General features: G+C 46.0%; 2 protein-coding genes across 4 annotated transcripts in view; one reads left to right on the forward strand and one right to left on the reverse strand.

Annotated features, from left to right (window-relative positions):
• LOC133357397 (coagulation factor X-like) overlaps positions 1 to 5,198 on the reverse strand; it is a 19,919-nt gene extending 14,721 nt beyond the window's left edge. The window contains exons 1-3 of the mRNA XM_061575304.1: positions 4,992 to 5,198; positions 3,285 to 3,451; positions 1,324 to 1,348 (exon numbers count right to left, since the gene is read on the reverse strand). Coding sequence (XP_061431288.1) covers positions 1,324 to 1,348; positions 3,285 to 3,451; positions 4,992 to 5,055 — 256 coding nt within the window. The 5' untranslated portion in view covers positions 5,056 to 5,198. The remainder of the gene's footprint in view (positions 1 to 1,323; positions 1,349 to 3,284; positions 3,452 to 4,991) is intronic.
• Positions 5,199 to 6,602: 1,404 nt separating this feature from the next.
• Positions 6,603 to 20,516, forward strand: part of LOC133357630 (WD repeat-containing protein 44-like) — a 51,085-nt gene continuing 37,171 nt past the window's right edge. For all 3 annotated transcript variants that reach the window (XM_061575685.1, XM_061575687.1, XM_061575686.1), the window contains exon 1: positions 6,603 to 6,930. In XM_061575685.1, coding sequence (XP_061431669.1) covers positions 6,857 to 6,930 — 74 coding nt within the window. In that variant the 5' untranslated portion in view covers positions 6,603 to 6,856. The remainder of the gene's footprint in view (positions 6,931 to 20,516) is intronic.

Raw genomic sequence — 20,516 nt, forward strand, 5'->3', positions numbered from 1 at the left:
GGCCGTGAGCGGGAATCGAACACGAGTCGCCGGGTTCGTAGCGCTAACCGCTACACGACCGCTCCCCACTGCACTCCCGCGAGCGCACACACACAGAGACGGACATACATGGACATCGGCAGGCAGACGCACTGCTTGGTAGGTGCATTTAAAGAGTAATCCGTTGTCTGTTACCGATTAGTCGAGTAGTTGCAGCAATGTATCATAACGATATTCTTGGGTCTTTCGGCAAAGTCACGTAGATAGGTTAAAAATAAATGACAAAAAATAACAAACAAAAAAACTACGACGTTTCGATCGCAACACAAGCAATCATCAGGAAAAAAAACGTCGTAGTTTTTTGTTATTTTCATTGAACCTATCGACGTGACTTTACCGAAAGACCCAAGAATATGAATTCCTGCAGTCACGAAAGCTTTAAGTTGTGATTCATCATAACGATGTTTGGTATTTTCACAGCGATGCAATCTGACTACTCGAGTGATGCTTTTGCAATGCAGGCGCTCAGAGGGCGTCACATTCTTAAAATCGTGACTTCAAGTGAACCTTATGGCGGTACCCCGGGGTCCCATAAGCCCCCGGCTCTCGCATCAACTGCGTTGCGACGTCATTGTATGTCTGTTAAAGGAGAACAATACGACAAACTATTCCTCTCGACGAGCTCTACACGATGCGCTAATCAAAGTTTCAACGTTTTGTTTACGATTACGGCAAATTTGGCAACGACGGGTGCTTGGTGAAGAACGAGAGGATTGATTTCTTGTGGGTCGCGGCGTTTATGTGCGCGGTGGGACGGAGTCGCCAAAAATAAATGTATTAATTACGATTTTTACTTCCGTTAATTCAGGACCCTACGGTCCCGCCATAAGGTTCATTTATGTTGGCTGTGGGCCCCGCGCTAAACGCTTTCAAGATATCAATTCCGGTTCGGCGATTCTGCACTTGCTCTATTACTATAGTACTATACCGCCTTCAACTTTTACGAACGACTGGGTGTTTAAGGTTAGCGATTTGTCGTATTATCTGGATGTGTAGCGAATGAAGAAATACAATTACTTTACTATGCAAGTTAAACATTTGTGTTTTAATATTTACGTGTTTCTTTAAATTTAGGGCCCCTTCATAACACAATATACAAAGGCCCCACACTAGCTTAATCCGGCACTGCCTGTACCTCAAATGTGCATTGAAATAAGCACGGAGAGAGGTGGACGCTTGGAGTTACAACGAGAAACATCAAACACGGAACATGCAGGGCACGAAAGAACGTGGGCAGGATAATAAACGTAATTTTTACTTGTGAATAAAAGTACGCGGACTTACTTATGTAGAGAGTCCAAAATGCATTCTGTGAACACAAGAGCAAGGACAGCCATGAATGCATTGTGCGCGGTTAATGTTCAACTTGGCTTGACATTCCAGCAGCATTGCAATAGACATTTCATCTGACATGGGAGCGTTTAAAAAGATTGCACGAACTCAAAATGCACTATTCTATTCTTCGGTATGGCAATTTATTTTTTCAGGAGCCAAATGCCAATGTCGAGGCCAATGTCACCGTGAATGACACGATAGACTGGAATGACACTACAGACTTGGGTTTCTGACCGGGTTAACCCATCGGACAAATTATTTGGTGATACTGTGCGAATATTGGGAGTTGGGTGAAATTCCACGCTCCTCACACCATAATTTCCTAACTCGGCGAAGAACAGATGTTTGACCGCTGTCGTCAACTCGACCAAGAGCACCACAGGAACTCAATAGCCTGGGACGTGACGAGAATTCCATGGGATCACATCAACTAGACTAAGCCTGTGAATAAAATAAAACAAATATGCTGCCTAAATTAAAAGCTGCTTCACGCCAACATTTAACAACGAAAAGTTTTATTATGAAAACATAAGAATAGCTTTTACCCCTTCTGGCAATAAAACAGGTGTGTTAAGATGTCCAAACACCAAATATAAACCTTTTGCAAAAATAAAGTTCGCATTGACCGCACGTACTTGTGGTGAACATGCAAACAAAGCATGTTCTGATGAAATATGCCATTGTCTTTGAAACTGATTAGCCTACACCAGAGACAGCAGCCTTCTTGAGGGCCTCGTCTCACCAGTGTCAGACCAGAGAACAACGCCAAAAGGCGAACAGCACAAAGACATATTCTTGGTTCTTTCGGTAAAGTCACGTAGAAGGGAAATAATGAAAATAAAACATGATAAAATTATCACGACGTTTCGGCCACAACGCAAGCAGCCGTCCTCAGGTGAAGAAACAGAGCTGTCGGAAAGACAGCATCCTAATGTCAAGGCGCTCTCCTCCTCCCACCCAGCTTAAAATACGCTTAGCAGTGTTCATTAGGATGCTGTCTTTCCGACAGCTCTGTTTCTTCACCTGACGACGACTGCTTGCGTTGTGGCCGACACGTCGTGATAATTTAATTTGATGTTTTAATTTTATTATTTTATTATTTCCCTTCGACGTGACTTTACCGAAAGAACCAGGAATATGAATCCCTGCAGTCACGAAAGCTTTAAATCGAAAGCACAAAGACAATGCCACCATCAGAGCATTTATAGCTCGAGGTGATCAGCTACAAATTTGGACCTTTTTTTTGCCTGTATCAAAGTATGAAAAAATAAGAATAGGTTTTACCCTTTCTGGCAATTAAACTGCTACAAGTCGACTCGACGAAGAGAAGAACGGCGAAGGGCAATACCCAAGCCGAGACTACAACGCCCACAGGGTTCGTCGCTGCCGAGGCTAAGACCGCAGCCAGCGGGTGGTGGCTACGCTGCACGTGGCCTGTACATCCAGCACTGTGGAAGAAGCAGCAGCGAGGAGGGGTTTGCTGGATCGCCACACTAATGTCGCGAAACTTCCTTTTCGTGGGCGTTGACGAAGAGCCGTAATACTGGTCAGCCAGGAGACGGCGACACAGCAGAAATGTGGACTTCACCTTATTCGCTTGAATGGGATTGAGTGGGTTTCCTCTGGATGCTCCGTGTAAACGCTTCATCAATTGGCCCGTAACACCTTAACATCTAGGGGACCACAGAGCCTGGGCAAATCGTTGGCGGCTCACCGCGTGTCTGCCTTCCCGTTCGTCTGTGGTTCCTCGTGCCTCTTGAGTCGTCCTCTCGCTCGAATCGAGTGAGCAAATACTGTGCAGCGGTGCCGTTACCAGTTGACATTCTACTGTCACCACCATCATCGTGACAAAATTATTGGCTAATTAATTATTTATTTTTTTAAACAACGCTAACTCAACGAGCGCTGACCGTGCGTTGATCATCTTCGAAGATCTCCCTGGCCTCCTCGAAGTTGCACGTCTCCTCGCGGCACTCTCTCTCCAGCGAGCCCTGCTTCGTCTCCTCCATGCTGAAGGGCGAATTAGCCCTGCGCGACCGCGCAAGCAGGGACGCCGCCTCCAGCCGCGACACGAACACTGGGTGGGGGGGGGGGGGACATTGACGGCCCCAACAGTTTCAGTTTCATTGATTAGGTAGAACCCTGTGAGCCATGCGGCTCTTGACTCGAGTGCAACCGCAACAAACAAAAACATGAACAAGAAACATCTTAAAGTGACAACACGGATTAAGCTCGTGCGGGGCCTGTAGGATGCTATAAAGAGTCCCTAAATAAATAAAAACACAAATATTAAAACACAAATGTTTAACTTGCATAGTAAAGTAATTGTATTTTTTCATTTGCTATGCAGCTAGATAGTACGACAAATCGCTAACCTAAAACACCCAGTCGTTCATAAAAGTTGAAGGCAGTATAGTACTATAGTAATAGAGCAAGTGCAGAATCACTGAACCGGAATTGATAGATTGAAAGGGTTCAGCGAGGGTTCCTTGAACGTGCGGGGCCCGTAGCATCTGTAGCTACTTGTGCTACTCGGATAATCCGGCACTGGGCCCCACGCCACCACGTAGGGCTTTTTAAGCCAGTAATGTACTGGGATCCACATTAGATTATCTGGTTTAGGCCCACGTAATTATCCGGCCGAATCCATGTCGCGAAACCCTTCAAATTTAACGGGCAGCTTGCGCAAGGGTTTTGACAAAGCGTTGATGTCGTTTCAGCTCGCTCGTCATGAGTCGAACTATTCTCACGACCGCATTTAGTGATTGTATTGGATCGCTTTGCTTGAAACTGCTTCAAGCACCGTGAAGTTCTAGGTTATGATCTGAAGAGGCTTGGCTCAGACCCGACGATGTAGCCTAACCCGAACATGAATCAAGAATCACAGTGGCTGCTCTGTTACATTGTCAGGCCACCATCGGGCTCGTGGTGCCAAAACACGATGAAGCTTCCATCTTCAAAGCTCTCACTTTGAGGACCTGGTTCAACAACGTCGCAGCGATGGCGCAGTCTCTCTGACCTGGCCATTATGAATCCCCTGGTAAATAAAGAGATACATTAAGCCCCAGGGTTTAAACCCAGGCTCTGGACGATGTTGCACAAGTGTCTCTGACCCGGCCCTTATAAGCCCCCGTGAGACGCACGCACATCAGAATCAAAATATTTAGACTGGAAGAATTCGATAAGCTATGAAACTCTTGTTCACAGATGTCCAGTACGGGCGGGTTAGTAAGTTACAACATCAAACAATAGAAAAACGCGATATGAGTGCAAAATTGAGATCATGGTAAGCAAGTAACTAAATGTAAATAATAAAATAACGAAATTATATAAGTCCGATTTATCCCACTTGGGCAAGGCAGCAAAACAACAAAACAGCTCCAGACAGCACCAAGACAACACAGCAGTAGTCTCTCAATAACATGCCAGATTAACAGTGAACTATCGATACACAGGTGATGATTAACGTTCTAAATCACATTAGCAAATGTGACTGCCGTATCCAGCACTCAGGACAGAACTCAAGCCCAGGAGCTCAGCCTTTGGCTCGGCCACGTTGAACCACCAAAAGCCATTTAAAGTGTATCGGCAAATCAAACGATTGCTTGGACACTCACCTCTGGCACGAACACATTGAAGAATGAGAAACAGACACAGCGATAAGATGGCTTTAATGTTCATTTTGAGATGTCTCGTCGCTGGTGGCTCTCAACAAGTCAAAAAAATAGTTTTGTGCAGAAATAATGTTTTTTCGGCGTTAATAATTTCCCAACTCGCGCTCAGCATTCGTTCCTGCCTCCCCCTGTGGCCCAACCCATGCTCCCGAAACCATCCAACTTACAATCTACAATTTGAACAGCAACAAAAAAACCCCATGGATGTTTAAGGGAGCAGAGTACACGACCGTTTGACCTGTACAACAAACAATGCCACATGTGCAGAATTGTGTGACGTTGCTGTTCCTTCGTCGTCGGTTTGAGATTCGCCTCCGTACCGCCCAGAGAGCAGCGCTTGATGACACATGCTCACATTTGGCTGATGATCTACACGGCCAGGTCATCCTACAGGGTGGTGACCGTTGCCATGAAAATGTGGACATGCTACTGCTGGCACACGCCTGGGATTGTGATCAGCTGTTGACTGCTCTGAGTGACATTCTTCCAGCAGTGGATTAAACTAAGTAAGGCCTACAGAAGCGACCTGACCACAAATGATAGCTCAACGAAGTGGCTTATCACGTGGAAATTTATAACAGCCCAAATACTCTAAGCGCATATTTCTAAATGTGGAGGGAATTAACGGAGGACACGGAGAAAAAAACCACGCGACCACGGGGAGAGACATGCAAACTCCAAATATACAGGCATCAGGATCGAGATCGAACCCACAACCTCCTGATTGATCACGACTAGCAGTGATGATGATAACTTCGGCAAAACCCACATACACTACACACACTCAAGGATGGCTTTACACTTATATAATATACACACAGGGTTGTGTTGTTCTACATTAATATGTTATTAATGCATTCGCCGATAGAAAGTCTCAGATATGCAGACCATCAGAGCTCCCCTCTTTAGTAATTTTTCTCGTATGGCATTTTTGGGGATTGCAGATTACAAATTGCCGTCGATATTTTGTATCCATTGAGTAACTGTATATTAGTCTGGCCTCGTGGCCGATTACCAGTAGAGTGAGTGGCTCGCAATTGGAAGGTTGCGAGTTCAAATCCTGTTTTGAGGTTGACCCAGCTCATTATCCCACCCCTCCCCCCCGAGGTCGATAAAATTGATATACCACTTTGTGGTGAAGTCAACTGTGGTTGTCCTCGCCCTGCCACACGAACGTGGCATTTCCACCACTGGCTCAGGACTGTAAATAAGAGATCAGCACCGCTTCATTTGAGCAGAAATTTACTTGGACCATTGGATTTTAACCTGGGGTGCCCTTTCTGGCGGAGGGGTGTAAGCGAGACGTGGCCAGATTTTTTAAAGAAGGTAAATCACCTGAAACACATGATCAGACCTACGTATTAACATTATACATATTGTAACGATTGCGAACTATGCAGTAAAGGTTTAAGAGCCATGTGCCCAAGTCCCTTAGAACTTGTCAAATCGATTCCTCCTACACCACGCATTTCATTCCAGGGCTGTCAGTGGAGGCAATCGATTCCTCGTGACGTCACCACAACCAGGCCACGCCTGCCACGTGACGTAGCCCGCTTCACCCACACATCAGCGCACAGACGAAGCCCGAGACGGCACCGAGACATTTCCAAACTTCGCGTTTAAATTACAAACCGCGACAGCCGTGGGTGAAGCCGCGGGAGAGGTTCGATTGCCGCTGCCTCCGGGCGACCGCTGCTTCGGTTTTGCGGCCTTGCGGGGCCAACAGGTGACGGTAGCCCCCGCTTTGACGGGGCAGGCCGCAGCAGGCCTCCGCGGAGCCTTACGTGTTTCCTGAGCGGCCTCCCCCCATGGCCTCGGGCAGCGACTCGGCTGACGAGGAGTTCTTCGACGCTGAGGATGACGTGGACTCGACTCCGTCGCGGTCAGTTGACAAGCGCTTGAGATAAAATAAAACACGAAACGCATTTTAAACTAATGCAAATATATTGAAGTGAAGTGTCTGGCACGCTTCCAAGACGTCTGGTCAACCCGGAAAAGTAGACCAAGTACAGCAGTCGGTTTCGCCCAACCCCGTGGTTCACAAGGCCGTGGGAAGTCGCCCACTGAACTCTTTAAGATCAAACATTCTCCACAAAAACACTGCATTTGGTGGTCCGCGGAAATGGTTTTAATGTTGAGGGTGGTCCTCGCGAGAGTGGGAAGGGCCCCCTTGCCCCAGCAGTGGCTTGAGAGATTAATTCCGGAGCTGCTGACCGTTTTGCGGTGATTGATTTGCTTGGTTCTTTCGGTAAAGTCACGTAGAAGGGAAATAATAAAACGTCGTGAGAATTGTATTTTGATGTGTAATTTTTTATTATTTTCCTTCTACGTGACTTTACCAAAAGAACCAAGAAGATGAATCCCTGCAGTCACGAAAGCTTTAACTCGAAATGTAACGTTTTGCAGTGTTTCGCTGCAAGTGAATTTTACACAAAAACGGGATCGTTGCCTTTGCGATACCGTGATGGGGAGGAAGGCTTTCGCCCAACCGTAGATAGAACTTGGGATGACGATGATTAAGTTGAGAAACGTCTGATTGAATTTGGTAGTTGTTGATAACGCGGGTCTGATTTTGCAATGGGTGTCATACGAAGCCTATGACTAAATCATTGTAAGAAAGGTTTTTAGATAAATAGGCCTTATCTGAAATGAATTGATGCACTGAACTTAACCCGAAATGCACCCGGTCTGGTCAGATCTCAAAAATGTAAGCAGGCTAGAGCCTGATTAGTGCTTATAATGAGAAGCACAAACAGGTTGTCATTGGTGGCGGTGGGGCTGTGTGCTACGTTGGGAACAACACTTTGCAGTGCAACAAAGCGATTGCTGTACTGGGATAAGTTTCCGTGTCTTGTGGTCTCTGCCTTCAACCCGGACTGACTAGCATTGTGAAGTATGGTCAGATAACGCTCACTATCCACACTTCGTGGGGGAAGTTCTCATCCAGCAGTGGATTGGCAGAAGGCCTGGAGATGTACCTGTCGCGTCGGCAGCAGTGAGGGGGGCGGGGTGACAGGTGGATATTTAATTGTATGACCTGGACCAAGCCGTGAAAGTGAATACTGTCACGGAAGATTTATCCAATGATTTATCCAATCAGACCAGATTTTGTACTACCACAGCCCTTACACAAAATATTCCTCATATTTTAAAAAATTTCAATTAAAAAAAAGAAACTTTTTTTTTTAACACATCCCTTAAGCCACTTAGCTTTCTGTGAGTTTTGATGGGCCACTTTGTTGAGCTGTCATTTGTGGCCAGGTCGCTTCTGAAAGATAAGTGAATACCTCAGTGGGCTTTGCTTGGTAGGATGGGTATGATTTAGTTTATTTGCATGTGTTTGGGTGATTTATTTACCTTGTACTTTGCACTATAGTACTGTAAAAAAAAATTGTACTGTTGTAACGTTCTTACTCGCCCTTACTGGACATCTACGAAAAATAGCTTCATAGCTCATCGGATTTCTTCAGTATAAATAAATATTCTGATTGATATGGGTCAATTTCGACATTCAGTGTTTAATCAGAAGTCAGGCTTGTGCTTACCCGTTTTGGCCAGTCGCAGACCTTTCTTGGGTTTCAATTGAAACTAAGGGATGCCTCCTAATTTTAGTTTTCCCTGTCGGGTTAAATACTTAGGTTAGGATTAGAGATGAGGTGTTTTGGTGTGAAGTTTGGGGTTTGAAGGTTATGCATAGGGTTTTGGGGGTCAGGGTTAGTTTGTGGTTAATTTTAGGGGTTATGGTTATGGAAGTAGTACTTAACATTACGTTTCTGCATGGACAGTATTGAAATACAACTTAAATAAAGATTAACTTGTTGAAGTGTCAATAGGGCACCACGTGATTTGATCACGTTTATTCATCACTGGTCTGGCTGTGGTGTACAGTGGATGCCACTTGGTCAGGAGTGGTGAATGGATGGGTTTTCTTTTTTAAGGAATTGGACACGGCCTCGGAAATGTTGAGTTCCCACCACAGTCAGTTGGAGCACTTCAAATGGTTGTTTTAGTAAAACAATACTTTCTAAAGTAGCAGGTTGTAATGCGTCTTTGGCATGTTGTCTGACCTTTCACTTCACCTGCTGCAGTCTTCTGGACCCTAAAAGCTATTGCCGAGGCAGATGCTCTGGCTTACATTCACTTGATAATTGATGTTATCATTGTATCTCATGCAGTGTGACATTGCATTATCTAAGCAAACGGGTTTGGACTCAAACTGGGCCAATTATAACGTTCTAAAACAAAAGGCTGCACCGAATTCGTTTGGCAAACTAACACCTTCACTTTCCCAAACTTTTCAGAAATTCCATAAAGAGTATTTATTGTAAAACGTTTGAATATGAAGGAGTACTGCCAAGGCTTTTGCCTTTATAATAAAACGGCAATATAAATGGGTTTAACTCGCATTTTGCATCTGCAGGCCACATCTTCAATGCAGATATCCAGCCTTGTGACACCACAATTCACCCACCATTTGATCCGCCCTCCCCCCAATCAGCACTTTAATTTCCTACCATTTTTTAAATGTTCAGTCTTAACTTTGCTCTCCACACTAAAACCTTCCTCTGCTGATGGTTCCAATGGCCTGCCTGCTTTTGCCCTACATCTTGTGGGGAACTTCATTGCAAAACCGATAGCCCGCATATTTAGCTCTCACCTTCTTGAGACATCCATCCCTCTTGAACGGAAAACTGGTCTCGTGTACCCTCGTAGCGGTGGAGTTAACGGATGACCCTAAGAATTACTGCCCAATCTCAATCCTCTCCCCTCTCATCATGATCTTTGGGAACATCTTAAAATCACAAACTTAATATCAGAGAATATGCCGTATTCCATCCTGAGCAATCTGGCTTTCGATAAAAACACATTCCTGCGGAGGGAGCTGGTAGGAACGTTGGGTTGCTCGGTCAATGGCCAGGGTCAACGGCGGCGTGGTGTATTCCGCAAATATGCCGAACTGTGAGGGCGGGCACAAGCCGGCGTGAGTAGGTTAAACGTTGAGTTTTATAAGGGCACCACGGGGTGACCAGCCCCTCCCCACCCAGCCCAACCCCTCCCCACCCAGCCCAACCCCTCCCCACCCAGCCCAACCCCTCCCACCCCCCACCCTGCCCCACCCTCTCCACCCATCCCCTCCCTGCACGACGGACACAATAATCCCCTGTGGGCTGGTGTAACTACTCGAGACTCTTGGCTTAATCTTCAACGGTCTTGAATTTCGTCGTTATTGCGCCATCCTATTCCGCGACTTGCATTTGACACTGAAAACTAAAATGCCATTTTTTTTCAAATTGTGCAATCGACTGACTTGGCAACTACACATCTAACCGATTCCAAATTGTTTCCAACAATTATACATCTTCTGAATGGATCCCCATTACTTCAGGGAGTTCCTCAGGGTTCTTTGCTTGGCCCTATCCTGTTTTCTCTGTCAACAATCTAGGCATCTCCAATCTGCACTGACTTTAACCTTTATGCTGATGATACAGTCCTGATGGCTTCTGGAAATTCCATGGAGAAGTTAGAAGAGCATCTACAACATGACTTGATACTGGTAGGAACCTCCTGGTTACACCAGCCCACAGGTGATTATTGTGTCCGTCGTGCAGGGAGGGGCTGGGTGGGGAGGGGATGGTGGGGAGGGGCTGGGTGGGGAGGGGCTGGGTGGGGAGGGGCTGGGTGGGGAGGGTGGGAGTGGTGGGGCTGGGTGCGAAGGGGCTGCTCACCCCGTGGTGCCCTTATAAAACTCAACGTTTAACCTACTCACGCCGGCTTGTGCCCGCCCTCAGTCTGGCATATTTGCGGAATACACCACGCCGCCGTTGACCCTGGCCATTGACCGAGCAACTCAACGTTCCTACCAGCTCCCTCCGCAGGAGTGTGATTAAAGCTGGCTAAAACTCGCCATTGACCAAAGACGGGCACTGCATCGCACACTTTCAGACGCACTTCAGCGGCCGTCTGGAACGCTCTTCCTTCCGATATTAGGAAGCCATTGGAACTACGCACTATTGCGTCTAGATTGCTTTTTGTGTTTAGTTTTTGTCTTTCCCTTGCACTTCTGATTTAGCACTTTTGGCTTTGTAAGGTGGGAAAGAAGTGCAACATACATATATACCGAGTACCAAACAAGGATCTCATCGGCGCTGACTTTGTCTTTGACAGAGGCATTTTGAGCCCCCTGAGAGAAAGAGAACCCTAGAGCTAGGGCTTGAATCTATATATATAAAATCGTTCATGTCTGTCTGTCTGTGTGTGTGTGTGTGTATTTCGGCCCATACGCACTTTCATTGGACGGCGGTTGCCCCTGGCAACGGCTAGCCACGCCTTCGCCGCTTTCATTGGACCTGGCAACGGCTAGCGACGCCTTCGCCAAGGGCTGCAGTTTCATTGGACGGCGGTTGCCCCTGCCAACGGCTAGCCACGCCTTCGCCACTTTCATAAGCTCCGTATTTAATTAAATAATAGCCATTACACAGTGTTGTTGGAGCGCTGAGGGGGGGGGGAAGGAACGCCACCCGTACCCTGCCTCTTCCAAGCCGACAATTTTAGGCGAGGCCGCAGGCTTTGCACGCTACTAGGCCTCGACACCCACCACGCCACTCTGAGGTAAATTCATCAAAGTTTTTCCTACTCTTCACTACACCCCCACCACAATGTGTGCTATTAATATTACTTTTAAACCCAACGCGCCAACAATCGATTACTTTCATGTTCACTGTACAAATACTCATTAAGCTGGGTGAGCGTACTGCCAGTCTATCATGTACACTGTAGCCTGCTTATTAAGCTCGGTGAGCGTACTGCCACTCTATCATGTACACTCTAGCCTGCTTATGAAGCTGACTGCGTGTACTGGCAGTCTATAATGTGGACTGTAGCCTGGTTATTATAATCTATTCTTTATATGTTCTTTGTACAAACAGTCATTAAGCTGCTTGAGCGACCCCAGTTCGATTCCAACTCACGCCCACCACCGCTGACGATTATTTGAAACGGACCTGGCCCTCCCCTAGGTCCACTCAGCCTCAAACGCGTAACTGCTGTCGTGTGTGAACATCGTCACTGGGGAGACAAAGGCGGCGGGGCATCGTGGATCCAAGTCCCGGGCGAAGCCGGGTCATGTGTATGTGTGTTTGTGTTTATGTGTATGTCTGTGTGTCTCTATGTATGTGTGTATGTATGTGTATGTATGTGTTTGTGTGTATGTGTGTGTGTATGTATGTGGGTTTTTTTTATGTCTTTATGTGTATGTCTGCGTGTCTCTATGTATGTGTGTATGTACGTGTGTGCATGTGTTTGTGTGTATGTATGTGTGTGTCTATGTATGTGTGTGTATGTGTTTTTGTGTATGTATGTGTGTGTATGTATGTGTGTTATGTGTCTGTCTGTGTCTGCATGTATGTGTGTGTGTATTGTGTATGTGTTTGTGTGCATGTATGTGTGTGTTTGTGTGTATGTGTATGTCTGTGTGTATGTATGTGTGTGTATGTGTGTGTATGTGTTTGTGTGTATGTGTGTGTATGTGTTTGTATGTGTTTGTGTGTTTACGCTCGCATTACACAAATGTGTTGCTGGTCTAAGGCGTTCCTCGCACAGCATTGCCGCTTTATTTTTTCAGTCGTTTACTGCCTTACGCACCCTGAAAGTCGTGTGTGTCTGTAGCAAGCGCGTGTATGTGTACCTATGGACGCGCGCGCGTGTGTTGTGTAGGGGGAACGGTAGTGTAGTGCTTAGCGTGCTGTCTGTGTGTGTGTGTCTGTCTGTGTGTGTCTGCGTGTGTCTGTGTGTGTGTCTGTGTGTGTGCGTGTGTGGTGTGTGGGGAGCGGTAGTGTAGTGCTTAGCGTGCTGTCTGTGTGTCTGTGTGTGTGTGTGTCTGTCTGTGTCTGTCTGTGTGTGTCTGCGTGTGTCTGTGTGTGTGTCTGTGCGTGTGTGGTGTGTGAGGAGCGGTGGGTGTAGTGCTTAACGCTACGCTGCGCTACCAACCCGGCGAACCGAGTTCGATTCCCGCTCACGGCCACCACCGGTGACGATTATTTGAACCTCCCCTAGGTCCACTCAGCCTCAAACGAGTAACTGGTGTGGCGTATTAACATCGGCACTTGGGAGACAAAGGCGGCCGGGCGTGGTAGATCCAAGTCCCGGGCGAAGCCGGGTCATGTGTATGTGTTTATGTGTATGTCTGTGTGTCTGTATGCATGTGTGTATGTATGTGTTTGTGTGTATGTCTGTGTGTGTATGTATGTGGGTTTTTTTGTATGTGTTTATGTCTATGTCTGTGTGTCTGTATGTGTGTATGTACGTGTGTGTATGTGTTTGTGTGTATGTATGTGTGTGTGTATGTATGTGTGTATATGTTTCTGTGTATGTATGTGTGTGTATGTATGTGTGTTATGTGTGTCTCTGTGTGTCTGCATGTATGTCTGTGTGTATTGTGTATGTGTTTGTGTGTATGTATGTGTGTGTTTGTGTGTATGTGTATGTCTGTGTGTATGTATGTGTGTGTATGTGTGTGTATGTGTTTGTGTGTATGTGTGTGTATGTGTTTGTATGTGTTTGTGTGTTTACGCTCGCATTACACAAATGTGTTGCTGGTCTAAGGCGTTCCTCGCACAGCATTGCCGCTTTATTTTTTCAGTCGTTTACTGCCTTACGCACCCTGAAAGTCGTGTGTGTCTGTAGCAAGCGCGTGTATGTGTACCTATGGACGCGCGCGCGTGTGTTGTGTAGGGGGAACGGTAGTGTAGTGCTTAGCGTGCTGTCTGTGTGTGTGTGTCTGTCTGTGTGTGTCTGCGTGTGTCTGTGTGTGTGTCTGTGTGTGTGTCTGTGCGTGTGTGGTGTGTGAGGAGCGGTGGGTGTAGTGCTTAACGCTACGCTGCGCTACCAACCCGGCGAACCGAGTTCGATTCCCGCTCACGGCCACCACCGGTGACGATTATTTGAACCTCCCCTAGGTCGACTCAGCCTCATACGAGTAACTGGTGTTGCGTATTAACATCGGCACTGGGGAGACAAAGGCGGCCGGGCGTGGTGGATCCAAGTCCCGGGCGAAGCCGGGTCATGTGTATGTGTGTATGTGTTTATGTGTATGTCTGTGTGTCTGTATGCATGTGTGTATGTATGTGTGTGCATGTGTTTGTGTGTATGTATGTGTGTGTGTATGTATGTGGGTTTTTTTGTATGTGTTTATGTGTATGTCTGCGTGCCTGTATGTATGTGTGTATGTACGTCTGTGGATGTGTTTGTGTGTATGTATGTGTGTGTCTATGTATGTGTGTGTATGTGTTTCTGTGTTTGTATGTGTGTGTATGTATGTGTGTTATGTGTCTGTCTGTGTGTCTGCATGTATGTGTGTGTGTATTGTGTATGTGTTTGTGTGTGTTTGTGTGTTTACGCTCGCATTACACAAATGTATAATGCGGGTCTAAGGCGTTCCTTACACAGCATTGCCGCTTTATTATTTCAGTCGTTTACTGCCGTATGCACCCTGAAAGTCGTGTGTGTCTGCAGCAAGCGCGTGTATGTGTACCTATGGACGCGCGCGCGTGTGTTGTGTAGGGGGAACGGTAGTGTAGTGCTTAGCGTGCTGCCTGTGTCTGTGTGTGTGTGTCTGTGTGTGTGTGTCTGTGTGTGTGTCTGTGTGTGTGTCTGTGTGTGTGCGTGTGTGGTGTGTGGGGAGCGGTAGTGTAGTGCTTAGCGTGCTGTCTGTGTGTCTGTGTGTGTGTGTGTCTGTCTGTGTCTGTGTGTGTCTGCGTGTGTGTGTCTGTGTGTGTGTGTCTGTGTGTGTATCTGTGCGTGTGTCGTGTGTGAGGAGCGGTGGGTGTAGTGGTTAACGCTACGCTGCGCTACAAACCCGGCGAACCGAGTTCCATTCCCGCTCACGGCCACCACCGGTGACGATTATTTGAACCTCCCCTAGGTCGACTCAGCCTCAAACGAGTAACTGGTGTGGCGTATTAACATCGCCACTGGGGAGACAAAGGCGGCCGTGCGTGAGTGGTGAGGGAGGGAGAGTCGTGAGGGAGGGATAGTGCTGAGGGAGGGAGAGTGGTAAGGGAGGGAGAGTGGTGAGGGAGGGACTCAGCCGCAAAACGAGTAACTGGTGTGGCGTATTAACATCGCCACTGGGGAGACAAAGGCGGCCGGGCGTGGTGGATACAAGTCCCGGGCGAAGCCGGGTAGTACAGCTAGTACAGTATATAAGAAGTGCTGGCTGAGTGCCTATAACATAGACATTATGAACCCCCTGAGATACACCCAGCCACTTAATATTTAATATTATTAATGGAATTGTAACTCTTTTGGAACCTGGATGAAACGAGTTTTTGTTGAAGTTGCAAGCCCTGGCATGCCATAATCGTAATCATATTTGTTAAAACAGCCACGTGCTTAATTCTTGACTTAAAGCTTTCGTGAATGCAGGAATTCATATTCTTTGGGTCTTTCGGTAAAGTCACATAGATAGGTTGAAAGAAAATAACAAAAAACTACGACGTTTTGATCACAACACAAGCGATTGTCATTCCGTTGTTAGTCTCACCATTGTCATCACTTGTGTTGTGATCGAAACGTCGTAAGTTTTTTGTTATTTTCTTTCAACCTATCTACTTTAACAAAAATCAAGATTACTATCTACGTGACTTTACCGAAAGACCCAAAGAATATAGCCACTTGCTTGTTTGAATGTGTAACAATCTACCAATCACATTAGAGATTTAATGAAGGAAATTTGATTAATTTGGATAATTTTGAAGCTAAAAAAATCGCCAATAGGCTTAGTCAAAGAACATAAACATCTACTTTCAATGCCATCATCATATTCACAAATGACATGTTTATATCACTGTGATCTGCAGCAATCACACAAATATTTTAATCATTACGATGATCATGATCAATTATCAAACGCGTCATTCACAGCAACATCATTTATTCGCGGATTCAACATCATCATCATCATCCTCAGCCATGATGGTGGAGGTCCTGGACGAAGGCCTCCCCAATCTGCCGCCACCTCTCGCTCTCCTGCGATGCAATATTTCTCCAAGCATTTACAAACGAAGAGATTTTATCGCTCCATCTCCATGGTGGATGGTTCCCTTTGGCGCGTCCTCTCCTTTGGCTGCCATGCCGTTGTTAGTCTCACCCATCACAAGTGCGCCAGCCTAGTCTCGTTTACCTATTTATTTAATTTTTTTATTTCAGACCGCCTGTAAAAATGCCCTGGGTATGTAGTCTGCATTTTTTTATTATTCTTCTCAAAGTATATCTCTTTAGAAAGCATGTTCTCCGTGAGTTTTGAAATGGCTGATGTTTTCTTCAATATTAACCTTCGTGTGTACAATGCCATCTCTGTGGATGTGTATAAGTTGACACGCATGGTGGACACACTAGAGCAGCGGTCGGGAACCTATGGCTCGCGAGCCATATATGGCTCTTCCAGTGACGGCATATGGCTCCCAGACAATTTTGAGTTGAAAAAAAAAATAAAATCGGTTTGGAACTGATTTTAAAATACTTGTGATATTGCTTAATAATACTGTGTCATTTTAAAGTAAACAGAAATTAGTTTTGAAGATAAAATTTCTCGGGTCACGGGTCCCGTGACCAGAAGTCACATTAAAAGTAAGACGTATTTAATTTATTATACGTTAAAAATACTATATGGCTCTCAATGAAATATATTTAGAAATATTTGGCTTTTATGGCTCTCCCAGTCAAAAAGGTTCCCGACCCCTGCACTAGAGGGCAGTGCAGCGAAAATCCACCGTTCTGCGCTTCTGTGCTTCCACGTCTAAGGTTTCCTGCCTTCGCCAAGCCCACTCCGATCAGCGTGGTGAAGCACGCTCGGATAACCCCTCGCGGTCTGCACCGAGGCCCTTGTCCAGCAGTGCAGCGACAAAAGCCCGCTGGCGCGTGTACACACTATCTGCTTACAAAACCATCACAAAAGAAATCCGTAATCAAGTTGGGGTTTCCTTTTCGGAAGCGAATCCTGTTCCACGTTATCTCCTCGCCGCCACCTTGTCGCATCTACGTTCATGCTTATAATCGATTATGGTGACTTATAAAGCCACTCATCGTACAGTCCACAGCCTGTTTTTCGTCTGGACTTGCACTTTATTCTGAATGTGAGCCGCTCTGTTCCACCACTTTGATCTCTACTTGACATCTTGCTGCCTTCCACTGTTATTGCATCAAGTAATGGCACAGTGGCTAGCGTATTGCACTTTTAACTGGTGACTTGAGTTCGATTCCCCATCTACAACTAACCCCAATGACGAGTGATATCTGAATTGATCCTGGGCACCCCGTATTCACTCGCCTACACCAGTGTGGTGAAGTATGGTCAAATAATCCCCTTGATCGAAATGCACGAGGATGCCTTCATCCAGCAGTGGATTGATTCAGGGCTCTACATTAAATATATTTTACAAATCATTACAGAGAGACTTACATCGGTCTGTGTTCGACTGCGTACATTTTACATCTAGCTTTATATATATATCTGTTTTGCTTATTGCAAATTTAAATCCCTCGCAACCTAAGACATTCCACAACAGAGCTGTTTTGTGCCAAACATGAATAATTGTTTTGTAGAATTTTTCATTCATCAAGGATGCTTCAACGAACCTGGAATCATCTGCATGCAGAGCCTTGCGCAATGAACAGCTGTTCTCCCGCACCGTGGGTGTGAATTAATTGCTTGGCAAATTTGAGCGAATGATTTTGGTCTCTGTTTTCTATCCATTTCGGCATTCTGTTTTTTTTTTCCTTTCTTTCCTTTGCCACCTATCCTTAAATGGTTCCTTTACTTCCAGTCTTAAGAGATTTTTTTATATTTCAATGTTGGGCAGTTTGCTATTTACTCTTGCACTGTTCTGTGTCCCCCAGGTCTCCCTGGTTGAGATGAAAATTGGTACTTTCACAAGCAACGAGTAGTAAGCAAATCCCTAAAGAGACAAATATGGATACATACATTAAATTCAATTACATCTATCGATTAGAGAATTATGCAGGGTGATCCATTTGTAGATACCCAACTCATTTATAATTAATTACGCTGCTCTTGGTCAGTCCGCGACTGGTTGCGGGAGGTGTCTGTGTCGCATTGGCCGAGGTGCAACAGCTGGTGGTAGCCTTCACGTTTACCTGACGTAACCCCTACTTTATTTTCCCTGTGGGCGCCCATCAAAGACCTCTTTGTGTATGTGTACTCACGTCACACAACCGCAAGATATCGGTGACCTAAGCGTATGCATTATTGAGCATTTTAAGCGCATCACGCCAGCTATGATGAACAAAACGGGATCAGCAGATTCCTAAAATATTTAACAAGTAGATTGGCATTGGTGGGAGACATGTACAGGCCTTGAAATAAAACATAAATAAAAAACATCTCTACCATAATTTATACTTGCTATTTTAGTGGGGTATGTATAAATTGATCACCCAGTTTGTAGTTAAAGTGGTATCTAAAGCAGTATAGGTGTTTCAGTTTTAGGGTGCTGTTAACTGCGAAGGTGTTGGGATGCGTAGGGCATGAATGTGTTGCTGAGCGTGGTGGCGTATGCCTGCAATCCAGCGCTCGCTCGCGACGTCTGTTGTGTTACGCGGAGATTGGCGCATGCCGTGCAATGCCTGTCGTACTTTACTGAGATGTGCCCAGGAGGTGGCAGTACAGCAAGTGGGTTGGAATCATTGTCACGGATAGATCCAGCTCAGCATTGTCATACCTCTGGCATTGATACAAATGCAGAGGTTCACCATTGCGAGAAAGTCCGCAATCGTTGCTCTGTGATCAGACATGCCACACCATGGGAATGTGGAATTTCCACCGCTGCCTCGAGACCACCGACAGATATTATCGCCCCCACAAGCTCACTGGCGAACGTGGACACGTACATTTTTGACAAGAACGCAGCTGGACGGGTAGCGAAACGTGTCCATTGTTTGCCGCCTTTAATTTACCAGTTAAGAGCCCACAGAGACAGTGACGCCTTTGTTAAGCACACTCATCGCTAACAATGCTCGTTAACTACACAGCCTCAATGGGTGCCCTTGAAGGTTTGTGTGTCTTAATCAAAGTCACGATTAGGTTAACCCCAGGGCTGGGTAACTCAAGTCCAAAGGCGTATTTAATACCAGCCAACATCAAAGCTTTACCAATTCACGCGCAAGCAATTACTCCCGCCTTTGTGCCCGTCATGCTCAATTGAGTTTTTTTTTACTGCCGTACCCTAGCCACCTCCCCTTGCTCTCGCACAGCCTTTAAACCCGATGTATCCCTCCTGCTGCTGCTGCTGCTGCTGGAGAGCGTACTTGTGAATCCGGCTGGGTAGCACGGTGGCCGCTTGGAGAACTCGACTTACAATGCAACGCTGTGAGTTCACATCCCGCTCGTCCGTTCTACTCCTCTCCTCCGTCGTTTAAGAGCCCTCGGGGTAGCTGAAATGAGGACCACATTGTGCTCGAGGAAGCGGGGGTATTGGGAAGAAACCCATCACACATATTAGGGGGGTAATGCTAAAGCCCAGCGCAGGTAGATTCAATAATCCATTGCTGTACTGCCATCTCCTAGCAACCTATGAAAGTGGAGATGATCATTGTCCCATAATTACACTTAAATGTATTACGTACATCCTTTTGTCTTTTCGTGAAATACAAAACCTCAAAACCAATGTAGAGTCAACTTACCAGGCATATTGCCAATTCCATTGCCCAGATCTGTATGGTAATGGAGTGGGAAACATTTTCAAAATGGCATTCTTACATATAAAAATAAATATCCTAGTCCGCTTCTCTTGATATTCTATGATTTGTTATTCAAGGTCATGATTCAACATAAAAAAAAAATTGTGGTGGATTGTAGCAGCTTTAGTGCCTGTCAAGGGTAACTTGAACTCTAATTACATGTGCACAAATGGAACAATCAATTCTCACATGCGCCGTGCATTCCGCGTATCGCGAGTGTGAACACACATATATATTTCAATCGGTGCAATGTTGCACTGCTATTTATACAGCGTGATAAGCATGCAGGAATCAATGTGCATGCGAGATGTGTGCTGTGCCCTCCTTTTTTGCACCGCGCTCGTTTGTTCCCGGGCCCACGTTTCTGTGCACAAAGTCCCCCTGACACAATTTAGGGCTCTTCCTTTAAATGTTTACTATTTCTCCAATTTGATCCCGATTTTATGAACGGCGTCACATGGTCACAAGACGGAAGTAGCCATTCAGATCTCTTGCAGAGCAGTGCGCGCACCCTTTGTGTTGTAGAATGACCTACCATGAAGCGGATATCTCATAGCTACCACTAAAATCCCTTTAACTTCACATTTGGTGCACACAGTTGAAAGCAGCACTTTCCCCACCCACCATGCCGCTGAGAGCAATGTTCATCTCGGGGTGTCCCAACCAGTGTTTTTAATTCTCCGAGCTGGAATTGTGCCAAATGAAGGTGCAACC

The sequence above is a fragment of the Lethenteron reissneri genome, chromosome 58, assembly GCF_015708825.2.
Source record: "Lethenteron reissneri isolate LAM-NWPU_2019-01 chromosome 58, ASM1570882v1, whole genome shotgun sequence".
Taxonomy (NCBI): Eukaryota; Metazoa; Chordata; class Hyperoartia; order Petromyzontiformes; family Petromyzontidae; genus Lethenteron; species Lethenteron reissneri.